Here is a 13,409-nt window from a genome sequence, read left to right as displayed (position 1 = left end):
CATTATTATTTGAATGTTCAACATTAAGTCCTTGCTATTTTGTTTTTACTCTCCAACTAGAAAGATACCTTGGCTAAATCCTGTTGCCTCTGACATTTTTCTGTGGCTCCATGAATCTCTGAAATAGCCACACTAAATAAAACAACATTGCATGAGACAGTAATTCCATTCAGTCTCACTAAGACAAGCCCAGATTCCACACAGGCACTACGTAAGGCAATTTGTGTTATTTTGAAGGAGAAACATGGAATTTATTGAAGAAAAGTGGTATTTTGAGGTGATACGAAACTGCTATGAATATTGTTTTAAAAATTGGGGATGTTTAAATCAAAGAAAAGAATACTCAGGGTAAGGGAAAATACATGTCTTCAAGAATTTGAAAGATTGTCATATGGAAAAGAGGTTAGGCTTTTTCTGCTTCACCTTAGAAGGCAGAACAAGAACCAGCTAAGTAGAAATTAAAGGCTAACATATCAACTAAATATTGAATGGAATATAATGTCTACAAGGGCAGCAAGTTTTCCATCAGTGGAGATCTTCAAGAGAAGGCTGGATAACCACTTATCTGATATAGGATAGATGGGATTCACTCTATGTTCTTTGACTCCCATCCAGTACCAATTTTATGCCTGTAGAAATATCAGCTGGTATTTTAGTTGTAGAACTACACATTCTCTAGGGGGAAATCTAATTCCATACGAAAAGTAGACAAAGAAACTAAATTTCTTCATGAATTGTTAACTCTATACTCTATTTACTTAACAATGTTTCTCATGGAGAACCAAACACCAAGACAGAGAAAGATCTAAGGAGCAGCACATGCAGGTTATTAGCCTTTAGAATGAAGATTACATTAATATACAGTATAAAGAGTGGTCTAATTGTCCAGGAGTCTTGGCAAATCTACTTAGATATACTCAGCTGTGTAACAGACTAGTGCCGAGTGGAGAACTAGTTAACATGTTTCAAGTAATGCAACATGTTTTATTGAATGTAGAATGTAAGTGGGGGAGGAAAAGGTATTTCTGTTGACAGATTTTCTGGGACTCTGTCAATTTTGAAAAGAAACATAAAATGGATCTAACAGTGAAAATGATGAAAGATGAGATTAACACACACCATTGGTTATGTTCAATGGAAGTGGAACATTTGTCACAAAGGTGAAATGTTTGATGAGGGTTGAGCAGATTAAATAGCCCTGGGCCATCGGCACTGTTGCACCAAGGGTCTTTAAACCCCTCAATCTCCAGACTCAACTTCTAGTCTGTCCCACTGTTGGAAGCTGATAAGGTAGGTATTGCTATTGAGGGAACAGGAAAATTCCCTACCTGGTCAGCCAGCTTCCCCAGCCTGTGAGGCTATAGCAGCAGGATAGCAAGGACAACAGGAGAGAAGGAAAGAGAGAACACAAGACCCAAAACAGAAACCAAATAGACCACAAACCAAAAACAAAACAAAAAAAACACATAAAATCCCCCAAATGATTAAAATGGGAAGTAAAAGTGGGAATGGAAGGAGGAAAATGCAAAAAGCAGGGAACAGAATAAAAAAAAAAGAACAAAAACAATGTCAATTACAGAAATTTCAAAAATTAATCACTGTACCATTAAAGGTTAAAAAAAACTAAAATGAGATGTCAACATCTTAGTAGTAGAGCAACAGAAGAGATGGTAATAAACAAATAACTGTGGACAAACAGCTAAGTGGTTTTAAAGACAAAGACAATGTTAGTGGATAACTTCATTTTTAGGAAGCCTTTTTCATGTTTTTTTGTTTTTCCCAAAATAAATGGGGTTTGAATTTTATTGGCCCAGGTATTTAATCACTTACTTAATTGAAATGGCAATCCAAACTTGTTATACTAAAAGATGCTGATGTTGGTCTTTCGCCTCTACAGCAATACACCTACATTAATTTAACAATACTGCTCAGTGAAATCCCAAAACCAACAGAGAAAGGTGCAAGGAGCAGTACATATTCTACTCTTGCTGGATTTGTTTGTGAAATTGAAGGAAGTTTTCTTTATGCTACTTCTTCTTGCATGGTTTATCTCCATGCCACATAGCAAAGGCTATCTACCCCTTGAAACAGTCCTTTGTACATACTTTCTCTTCATTCTCAGCCTCTTCTAGCACCAGGAGACATTTCTCCAATATTTCCTCAATGCATCCGGACTCATATCTCCTTCCTTCATTTCCTCAGCACCAATTCATTGCTCACAATTATAGTGTCACATTTGCGTCTGCCAAAGTGGCTAGCATTAAATTCGTGTTGGAATGATCAAAACAAAGCAGGTGTCACCCACCTATTCACAAGATATTAGAGAAACCTACTACTAAGACTTTCCAGAAGTAGATGAAAAAATGTTATAGGAATCTGTGTTGCTCTCTGGGATGGTTTAATTCTAAACCCACACATATGCTTTTATAATTAAAACTATCAAGAGGGCCCCTAAGGTATCCCATACTTGAATGCTCCAATAGCTCTCCCTAGTAATTAATGTAATAGCATCTAAAACTATAGTAAAGGCTCCAGCTTGTCTCTTCCACTGACTCCAAAATACCAACATGAACTGTATGAAAGCACACTGGACTTAGTTTCAGAAGAATCAGAGTCACATATGAAACATTAAAAAAAGCTCTGGCTCTGGAGATATGAATTCCAATCCCATCTCTGATATCAACTATCAGTGTGATCTTAGAAAAGTCACTTAATTTCCATGCAATTTTCTCTCTATGTAATGAGGAAGTTGGACTAGATCAAAGCTCCTTAATCTGTGGATTGTGATTTTGTATGGGGTCCCATAATTGAATGTGGGGGGGTGCAAAAATTTGGCAATAGTAAAAGATATAAAATATTCCACTAAAATTTAATTCTTTATGTGAAAACAAATAAGCATGTCCATCTCATATACAAATTTGTTTCATCTTTAATAAATGGTAAAATTATATATATATATATTAAAGAATTGTTTTTAAATTTTCTTTATGATTTATTATCAGTAAATATTTGATTTGTATACCCATTTTATAAGCCTACATATGTAAGGTCATATAAAAATTTCTCAAGAGAAAAGAGGCAGTGAGTGGAAAAAGTTTAAGAAGCCTTGGATCAGATGACCTCTGAGAACTCTTCCAAACCAATAGCTATAGTCCCATAAATGATGAATCCATTGGCTCTTAAATTTTTTATTCTTTATAATAACAGATCACATTTATGCATTGTTTAAGATTTACAAATTGTTTTTCTCATAAAAACTTTGTGAGATCGGTAATATAAATTTTGTTGTTCCCATTTTAGAAATGGACAAAAGGAGACTCAGGGAGGTTTAGTGATTTGACTGTAGCCATACATCCATTGAATGTTGGAGTTGGGCAATGAAACTGTAGTTCTATAACCATCAGTGTTTTTTTCTGGAGAAACATATTGCATTCTAAAATTTATAAAGGAGTTCTTTCAAAACAATTTTGTGAGGTAATTAGGATAAGCATTTTTATACATATCTTATAGAACATTGAGGTCTCTAGAGGTCCACTCAGAGCTACAAAGTTGTATGGGAGTCTGTGTTGCTCTAGGAACTAGGGCAGGACTAGGAAGAGAAACTAGATCTTCTGGTTTCTAGTCTATGACTCCTTCCTCCCTTTCAGTGTCTCCCCTATCCCCTTACCCAATCTCCCACCCCATCCCACTGTCTCTTCATATATTGAGTCAAAATTAAGCAGAGTAAGAACAAAGAAGGCATGTATGATATGCTTTTGTATTCTTAGAGGGAATCACACTGCATACATTCCAGATGAATATAATTATTTAAATAACATCCTTCTAAGAGTCCAGATTGTCTAAAGTCAAGCTGGAGTTGGAACTAGGTCAATGCTTTCCAGAAATTACCCAGCTGCAAGAATAGTCAGCCTAGTCAGGGTGGTATTCTCTGGAAATTATTTATGAGTAAGAAAAATCAACTAGCCACCTGAATTAAGTAAAATATTAGAAAACTTCTTTTGAAATATTTAAATACAAATTCATGTGGTAAAAACAGTATGAGAGAAATTCTCTTACACTGTTTGCAATCTCAAGAAGAACTTTTTTGAAGGGAAAACTGATAATATAGTTTATACATACAGATAGTAAATAACAGAGCTAAAAATTGGGACTCAGTCCTCTCAATCCCAATCTAGTGTCCTTTCCCCTAATAGCACTCTGACTCTTCTCTTCCTAGAACAGAAGAATTAAGCATGTTTGGACAAAAACCAGAAATGAACAACAATCATAAAATGCCAAAAGATAGAATCAAAAGAAAGAATGGAAAATTGAGGCTTAATCTAAGGGAGATTAAAAAAAAAACTTTTTAACAGGATCATCCAAAAGGAAACTGGGCTGTGGTTGGATGTAATGGGTTCTCCCTAAATGGCTGGGTTAAGTACTATTTATAGGTGATTAGTGTCATCTACTCAAAGGAAAGCAAACTATATTCTGTAGACCTAAATTGAATAACAAAATGACTCTTCCATCAAAATGTCTAACAAATATTCATGTGGCGAAAGTTGTAGAGGGATTAGAAACTCTTATACTGGCTGTGATTCAATAATCTCTTTGCTATGTTAATGCAGTTTCAAAATCAAAGAAGCCTCTCTCAAAGTCTATTCCACATCTAATTGACTTCAAGTGGTGACCAGCCAGTAAGCATTTAAATGTTTATTAAGTTTGATGCACTGTGCTGGGGCTACAAAGAAAGGGGAGAAAAGAAAACAACAGCAACAACTCAATCTCTGCCCTCAAGAGGCTCACATTCCAATTGGGTTAGAAAACAAATAATTATATAAGCAACACACATAAAGCCTTTTTGCTGTTCCTCATGCATGATGCTCCATCTATTGACATATCTTTGCCCTGGCTATTGCCCTATGTTTTGAATGCTCCTACTCTTCACCTCGTCCTTTTTGTTTGTTTATGAATTGTGTGAATGAGGAGTTAAGAATAATGGCAAGATTAAGAGCTGTGGGTGGCTGGAAGGACTATGATGCCCTTGACAATAATAGGGTAGTTTGGAAGAAGAGAAGGTTTGAGGAGAAAGATAATAAAATTTTGTTGAGTTTGAGACATCTACCACATTTATTTTGAGATTTCCAAGAGGCAGCTTGTGATGCAGGGACTAACATGAAGGAGAAAGGTTAGGACTGTATAAATAGCTCTGGGAATCATCTTTATTGATATAATAAACGAACTGTTGGGACCTAATGAGATCGTAATTGAGACAGTATAGAGAGAAAAGACAAGAATATCCAGAACAGAATTTTGAGACAAGCTCAGAACAGTGACCATGATCTGGATGAAGATCCAGCAAAGAAGACTCAGAAGGAATCAGTAGACAGATGGAAGAAGAATCAGGAGAGAACAGTATCACAAAAAACTAGAGCTGAGAGGATCTAGAAGGAGATAATCAGGAGTGTCAAGACTGAAGATAGGTCAAGAAAAAAGAAAAATGAGAAAAGGTCATTAAGGAGCACAGAGAGAGAAGAAGAATGAGAGCATACTCCAGCTCCATGAGGTAAGAGCAGAATTTCTATAAGATTTTCTAATTCTTGTCCTGTAAATCTATGTTATGCTGAAAATAGAAATGAATTTGGAGTTAAAAAATATTAGATCAAATCTTGCCTTTGCTACCTTCTGTGTGACCTTGGATTAATCCCTTAATCTTTATGTCTCTTATAGAGTCATTGTTGTCCGTTATAAACAGGACTAATAGTAATTTTCTCATAGAGTCATAATGAGGCCCAATAATATTTGTAAAATCACATTTTCAAATTAACTTCTATATTATTTTTATCATTATAATAATAGAGGATTTCTATTTAGGTAAAAAAATGAAATAACAATATAAAAGGGGGTTAGATAACCTCCATCTACATAAGTTTATTTAGTTTGTTTATTATTAGGATAATAATTCTCCAAACATCATTAGTTTTCATTTTATGACTCTTCAGTTCATCCCATATGCAAACATGTGCTGTAGGGCATTTACTTATCCTTCCATAAAAAGTAAATTATAATAAACCATTCATCAGTTAGAATGTTCAGTGTGTGATGCCTTGCTGTTGGGTTAAGTAGAAATCCTGTATTTAGTTTTCATGAGATTTAAGACTGAAAGGCACCTTAGAAATCATCAAATCCAACCGTCTTATTTGTCCAGAGCCAGACAAGTAGGAGAGTGGCACAGCCAAGATTTGGCAAATGGCAAAGCCAAAACTTCCAATTTAAAAACTTTAAAAAAATAACCCATACTACTGCCAATTTTAAATTATACCTATATTTGTTCACCTTCTTGACTTGGTCACTGAACAAAACTGAATGCTTCTGTCTCATTCTGAAGATATTTTTGTAGCTCAGTCTAATTCCATTAATTCAAATTGTCTAAAAATATAAATGTAGTTGAAAAGAAGTATGAAACTAAGTCTGTGGTCAGGATATCAAGTGCTTAGAATATGCATAACAAGTTTCTTTTGTAGATTTTGTAGATTACAGGAAAAAATAATTGGGGGTTCTGGTGACTTTACCATGAAATTCATTTTTTTTTTGAGAATTTCCTAGTACCTGTTGTGTTAATTTGAGTTTGGGCTAGCAATTGCAGATATAAGGGATGAAGGTCAATGACATGGTGTTTCTGTTCTTTATTACCTATTCACATATTAGTTGCATTTCTGAACTTCCTATCTGGGGTAAAAATAGTCAATGCTGCAAATGATGCTTAATGCTTTGTCTTGCCCATATTTGAAATTTATAGGAGAAGACTAGGGAGAGAGGGTTTAATGGAGGGAAAGCTCAGTGAGTCACCAGTGTGACATGGTAGTCAAAAATGCTAATGGAATCTTAGGTTACGTTAACACAAGTCTTGCATTCAAGAGGAAGGGGATAGTAGAATATACTACAGCCTCCTGTGGCCAGTCACCATCCAGAATTTTGTATTTAGTTTGAGAAGCAACATTTGAAGAAGTAATTCTTCTTCCAGTAAGCTGGAATCAATCAAGAGGAAGGTAATCAGAGTGGTACAGGGACTGGATAGACACCATGCCATAAGATTGAAAGGAACTGAGGATGTTTAGTTTTTAAGAAGAAAAGAATTCACTGAAACATGGCAGTGACCTTTAAAAATTTGAAAGGATATCATGTGGAGGAAGCATTAAGGAGGTTTTTTTTAATACTTTATGATAAAGAGTAGAACTAGGTTTGATAGAAGTTTGATAGAAGACAGCTCAGTATTATATACATACATATCTTATATATTTCTCCAGTATATTTTTGTGTGCACATGTATGTGTACACATACACCCGCATTTACTTTCACATTCAGAGCTGCTTAAAAATGGAAAGGGCAGCTCCAGTAAGTAATGGGTCAGAGAGATTATATTCCTCTTCAGGTAAAAGTTGAGCCAGAAACCCCCTGGAGTCACTTCCAATTACAACATTCTGTGAATTTAAGATTTTCATGCTATTGATTTCACTGAGCTTTGAAATGCCTGCAAGTTGTAAATACAGCTTTCTTTTCAAGACAATTATTCACCAACTGTAATAAAGTGAAGATCAAAAAGTTTCCTTTGAAATGACCCAAGAGTATTTCAAACCCCCCCCCCCAAAAAAATAATTTGAATCTACTTTGGAAGAAGGGAAAAGTTTTGGGATTTCCCTTACCCCATAAAACCTATGGGGAATGATACTAAGATTTTTATGAGAGAACACAATTTCTAACCTAGTACAAGCTAAAACTCTTCATCTAAATTTTTTCAAAAGAGTAATTGTGGCTGCAGGCAATATCCTTTCCAACAGAGGTTAATAAACAAGTGACACTTTTTAACAGCACTAAGAGAAATTTATGTTAAGGCTAATTAAACACAGAAGTCAGGATGTGATCTTTTTAATGTTCTCTTCAACACTAAATTCAACAAATTACAACTGTTTTATATTAAAAGTCATTTGTGCAGCTAGATATTCTTGGAAATGTTTTCTGACAAAAACAAATGATTTATGCATCTAGATCTTCTCCTTTGAAAAGTGCCTACAATCTTAGAAGTTCATGCAAAAATCAAGGGTAAGTATTTTTTCATTTGAGAAGGTCATGTTTTGTCAAAGAATAATGACTTATGAACTCTAAGGAACAGTGTCAAAATGCACACAGTGGGTAATTCCTGTCTTGAAATGATTGAGCAGCCAACAACTACCCTTCAATTTTCCCAAACTGAATACTTGAATCAATAGCATCACTGAAATTAGGTATTTCTGAATTATCCTGTCATTAGATAGGCAAAGTAGATTTTTAATAATATCACATTCAAAATGAGGTGAATAACCTAGAATGTTCCATTACCAACTGAGTCTATCTCAAGCCTAAACTCTTTAGGGGTGGCAATAGTGAACAAAAGAATGATCATATTATATCCATCATATTCTGTATTATTAATTTACTCTTATATGGTACTTCTTATACTTTCTTATACATCAGTTTACAGATTGCTATCAAGGATTATCATTAACATGGATTACCCTTCAATTTTATCAGTGAAAAAATGGTTTGGCCAGCTTAGTTTTCTAGGTCATGAGTTACTAGGACTCAAAAACAAGTCTTTTATCTTCAGGACAATGGTCTTTCCAACAAACTGTTCTCCATACTCTTAATTACATAGAAAACGAACATAAAGTCTTTCCAAAAGAGATTCAGTGGAAGACTAATCACTAGAATAGAAAGTCTGATTCTTTGTGCTAAAGCTTTAAAAGCTTTAAAAATAACTACTTAGGGGTACATTCTAGATTAGAGTAATAAATCATCAGCAAGGAGAAGCCTCATAAGGCTGTAGAATGTTAGAACTCTTTAAGAAATTGACCCCTGCCCACATCATATGATACATAAAGCTTTCTTAACCAAAGATTTACTCTTTGCTTAGCTTCATGATCTGACAGCTATTTGTTCAGCTACAGGGCCTCATCTAATTGAATGAACATCTCTTTATGTATGCCATCTTATTTAATTTGACCTTGCACTAGCAAGTTGGGCTCTTGAAATTTTTGATAATGCATATGGTGCCATTATCATGTCATATATATACATATACATATATATACTCACATGCCTTATATAGGCATAAGGAAGAACTTTTTTTTTCTCCTGTTTACAAACTTAATTTTAAAAATTAATTTAAAAATTTAGAAAGACCCTTTGATCTTTTTTTATTCATTTCTTTCATGATATAAAAAATCTGAAAATTATACCCTTTGACATAGGCTAGGAAGAATGTAGCATCCCAAGAAGCAAAGACACAAGGACATCAAATTCCTTTTCCTATGGAGTGTCTAGCTCATGTATTACATGCCAAATATAAGCATAAAGAGTAGGCAAGTAAGTAAAAACGTCTTTTTTGATTTTCTATGGAAGTTGTTCAGAGTCTAACAGGTTTAAAGGAAGTTCACTATTTGCTGCTGTATCGTGGTGAATACTCTAAATGTATGTATTGCTTCTAGCAGTCTGTATCTCATAAGGTCCATTTAAATTACAAAGGAAATCTGTAACCATGAGCTTCTACTTCCCCTTTAAAACAAGAAGTTCAGATTTTTGTTATTCCATGAAAAGTCTTAAAAGCAATGATGGACAATACCAAGAAGACCAATGAATCAAGACTTCTCTTATCTGAAGTGGCCGTTTGTGACACTTCATTTCAGTGGAAATGCAGTTTGGGGCTATACTTCTCTTTATATTACAACTGTATTCTTGAAAGGTTGTATTTTTTTTAATAATTTCAAATGCTTTTTGTTAATAGTTGAAGGAGTTTTCTGTCTGAAGAAATCTAGTCTTATTTACTCGAGAATTATGCACACTTAATGCATATTTTTGAAAAGCTAATAATCACCCCCGAATTTGTCACTCTTACTACAATTCAGTTTCTTTCACTTGGAATTGAAGTAAAAATCGATCAATTCCTACTTCATAAGAGTGTTTGCAAATCTTAATTTGTTGATGCCTACAAATCATGTCAAAGATGACAAGTGCTAAGTGCTATGGTTTCCTTTTACAATCTGTTTTGTTTTCCTTTTGTGAAAGGACTTCCTAGAGCATTTCAAAGTGACAGTGGAGACAGAAATAGAATAAATATATTATTGTTGCCAAGTTACTGGCTAATGATTTCTCATTACAGTCTCACTTGGGAAGTCCCAGTTACTCTCTGGGGAAGGAAGGTATAATTGCTGTTTGGAGTAGTTACTGAATTTAAGAATGAGACAGAATGATGAAGATGTGAGAAGGGCAATAAAAGGGTTATCCATCTGAACATAAAAGCAGTAGCAGAAGACTGATTAGAAATTGGAGAAGACAAAGAAAAGAGAAATAGGAAAATAACTATTTGGAGATGAAATTATAGAAGAATGGAGATAAGTAAAAATGGGGAAATACTTGCAAGACTCTTCATCACACTTCTTTTTTAAAATTATATTTAGTTGTGTGGGGCTTTTTTTCCCTAATAAATTCTGAACTTAAACAGCAAAAGAAAGGGAGAAGGAGAGAAAGAGGAGGAAAAAACATTTCTACATAGAGGGTAGAACCAAAATATACAATCACATATAAAAAATCTTAATCTATTATGTATACCTTTTTTTTAAGGTATACAAAAATTTTAATATGTTACTTTCAAAGTTGTCCTGCTGGTCTTATTTCCTTTTGTCTTCTTTCTGTTTTCTCCTCTGTATTAAAAAAATACTTCCAAGACCCTCTCTACTTCTTAATTTTTTTTGATGGAGGAGGGGAGACAACGCTATCATTAGCTGCTCCTCCTCTTCCTACTCCATGAAAGAAACAACAACAACAACAAAATTATGCCTTTGTTAACAAGTAGGCAAAATTAAGCAAAATAAATTCACTTAGAGACAGAGCACAGGGTTTGTATAATGAATGAGAAAGATGCAAGTCACTATTTGGCTTTTCTTCTTAAAATGCAACAGAATGAATGAACTTTACAGCTCTATACCATGAGGGCAAATTAGAGGAACTTAACTGTAAAGAACTTTATGGAACGATGAACTATCTTTATCTTTTTTTAAAATTAGATTTAATTCTGGGAAATTTGAGGTTTTCCATGGGCTGGAGTGTCTCCTTAAAAAAAAAAAGAGCTTAAAGAAAGGTAGAGATTATAAATATGGTTGGAAGGGACACTAATGAAGAAGACAGACAATAAATCAGATTTTCTTTAGTAGATAAAGGCTAATAAATGTTTATCTCAGGGATCTGTCTGTCTTAACAATTAAGGCAAGGAAATTAAACTGAGATTGTGATTCATATTGTCAATACAACAGGAGATATTTGAACCTCCAATTGATTTAATTCTTTAAAAAACAATCATTTACCTAGTTATATCACACCAAACGTTTAAAGAGACAGGGATACAGGATGCATAAATACATTATTCCAAGTGTCTATTCTTTAGAAAAATAGACAGCATAAATTCTGACAAACTGCCACGCCTGTTACTGAAGTTAAAAGATTCTAGGATAGGGTGAATGCTAAGAATACCCATTATGAATAATGATTACTGACAAATGTGAATCTGTAAGAAAAAATAGTAAAATCAACACCCATGTATCAGTCAAACACATTTACTGAAAAAATGACAAAAACCTTAACTAAGCATCCTATCCAGAAAAAAATAATAAAAATGTCAAAAACTGTTCAGATTTGTGGTATGTACTTAACATTCCCTTGTCACCTCCTTTATTCCAGAACCTAACGACACTAGTGAAACTTACCTGTAAGCAGATCGCCAGGTTAACTCTACAGCCAAACGATGTGCTAACAGCTCGCGGATGGAGACCCAGATCTTTAAATAATTTTGAAAATGACTGTGTGAGGGCTATTCGAGGGCGTTCTTCGGCCACTACCACACATGTCCGTACTCGGGACAAGTCCAGTCCTCTTGCCTGGGAATCATAATAATGACATTGATTGGAAAGGCATTCTCACACTTGGGTATCTCTATGTAAAATCATGGATCTAAAATCATGAATCCCATTACTTGCCAATGATACAAGAACACAGCAAAGATCCAGTACTATATGGTCATTCAATGTTGTTGCATTAGGAGAGAACTGACTATCTGTTCAAAACACCTAATGAAATTCAAAATTAAAGGGATAATATAAAAACCTGGGATATCTTCTCCATCAAAGACTCAGAGAGATTCACTGACTTGCTTATGTCACATAGCTAGCTCATAAGTGTCAAGAGGCAAGACTTGAATGTAGTTCTTGATTCCAAGACCAGCTATCTGTCTTCTACTCTGGGCTGCCCCTCTGAAGTAGTAACAGCAAACATATTTTCTAAATAGCTTCAAGGTCATCAGAAAAGTAAGTGAAGCAAGGGAAATAGAGAAAATGAATGTTTCTGAGAAGGTAATTCAAGGCTGGCAAAAAACAGGAAAAGAAGCCTGATGAAATGTTTGTGTGTATGTCCTTACAAGCATGACTGTATGTGTGTGTACGTGTACATTTCTAAGCATGGGTTTAATCCAAACCCACTGGATGCAAATAGGAAATAAGACCTTTCCAATGACTTCATAAAGATGGATCATGCATTTTATGTCCTATGGCCCTTGAAAGACCCAATGATATATTCCCTCTGATTAATCACTTTATAGTTTTATGGTAGAATATTTCTGCGTCAGATGAGGTCCAGTGAGCAAAAGCACCAGAAATCGGAGGAGGAAGAATTCAAATGAGCCACGCAGAATGCTTTCAGTGCTAATGGTTGGCACAGTTCACACTGAGAGTAAACAAAATTGTTGGATGGCATCCCAAAAAAGGAATGACCACAGGCTCTGATATATGTTGTCTGCTGGTACGGAAATGAGGGACAAAGAGAGGAGAACTCCACAAAATAAAGCCAGTCTGTTCTTTACATTCTGTGGTTGCCAATAAATGCACTTGTGACTGAAGAAAAGGAGAGAATTCAAGATAATGTTGACATGAACAGGTGTGCGTGTCTGCCTGTATTTTGTTTACTTGCTATATTAAACTATTATAATGATAACTCACATATTTATGTGATAGCTTAGAGTTTGGAAAGCAATTTCCACATAGCAACTCTGAGAAGGAACTAATGTACTGCTGTGGCTTTTCTGACAATGTAAATTTTTCCTGCTATTGCTGCTTTTGAATGTGTATCTCCTTGTTCTTATACTGAACATTAGGCTTGACAGAGAAATCTATTTCAACATAGCTAGACAATCTATTCTCCTTTACTAAGATCTTACTTGTTGCCTCAATGTCTAATGCAAATGACAATGGTTATTTGAAATCTGGACCCTTTCAGGAAAGCCTTGCCAAATTAGAAAGACTTCAAATCTGAAACTCCCATAGAATATGCCTATGGTCTGCTACATTTA

General features: G+C 34.7%; 1 protein-coding gene across 7 annotated transcripts in view; it reads right to left on the bottom strand.

Moving 5' to 3' along the window:
• The window catches only part of DIP2C (disco interacting protein 2 homolog C), a 593,021-nt gene that overhangs the window by 55,901 nt on the left and 523,711 nt on the right, over nt 1–13,409 (bottom strand). For 6 of the 7 annotated variants that reach the window (XM_052001629.1, XM_052001630.1, XM_052001631.1 and 3 more), the window contains one exon: nt 11,776–11,946. In XM_052001629.1, the coding sequence (XP_051857589.1) occupies nt 11,776–11,946 (171 nt within the window). Of the gene's footprint in view, nt 1–1,257; nt 1,359–11,775; nt 11,947–13,409 lie in introns of those variants that run through there. The other variant, XM_052001635.1, reaches the window with a different exon arrangement.

Source organism: Antechinus flavipes, chromosome 5 (genome assembly GCF_016432865.1).
Source record: "Antechinus flavipes isolate AdamAnt ecotype Samford, QLD, Australia chromosome 5, AdamAnt_v2, whole genome shotgun sequence".
NCBI classification, from domain to species: Eukaryota; Metazoa; Chordata; class Mammalia; order Dasyuromorphia; family Dasyuridae; genus Antechinus; species Antechinus flavipes.
The sequence above is the reverse complement of the archived record's forward strand: the minus strand, read 5'-3'. Positions and strand labels throughout refer to the sequence as shown.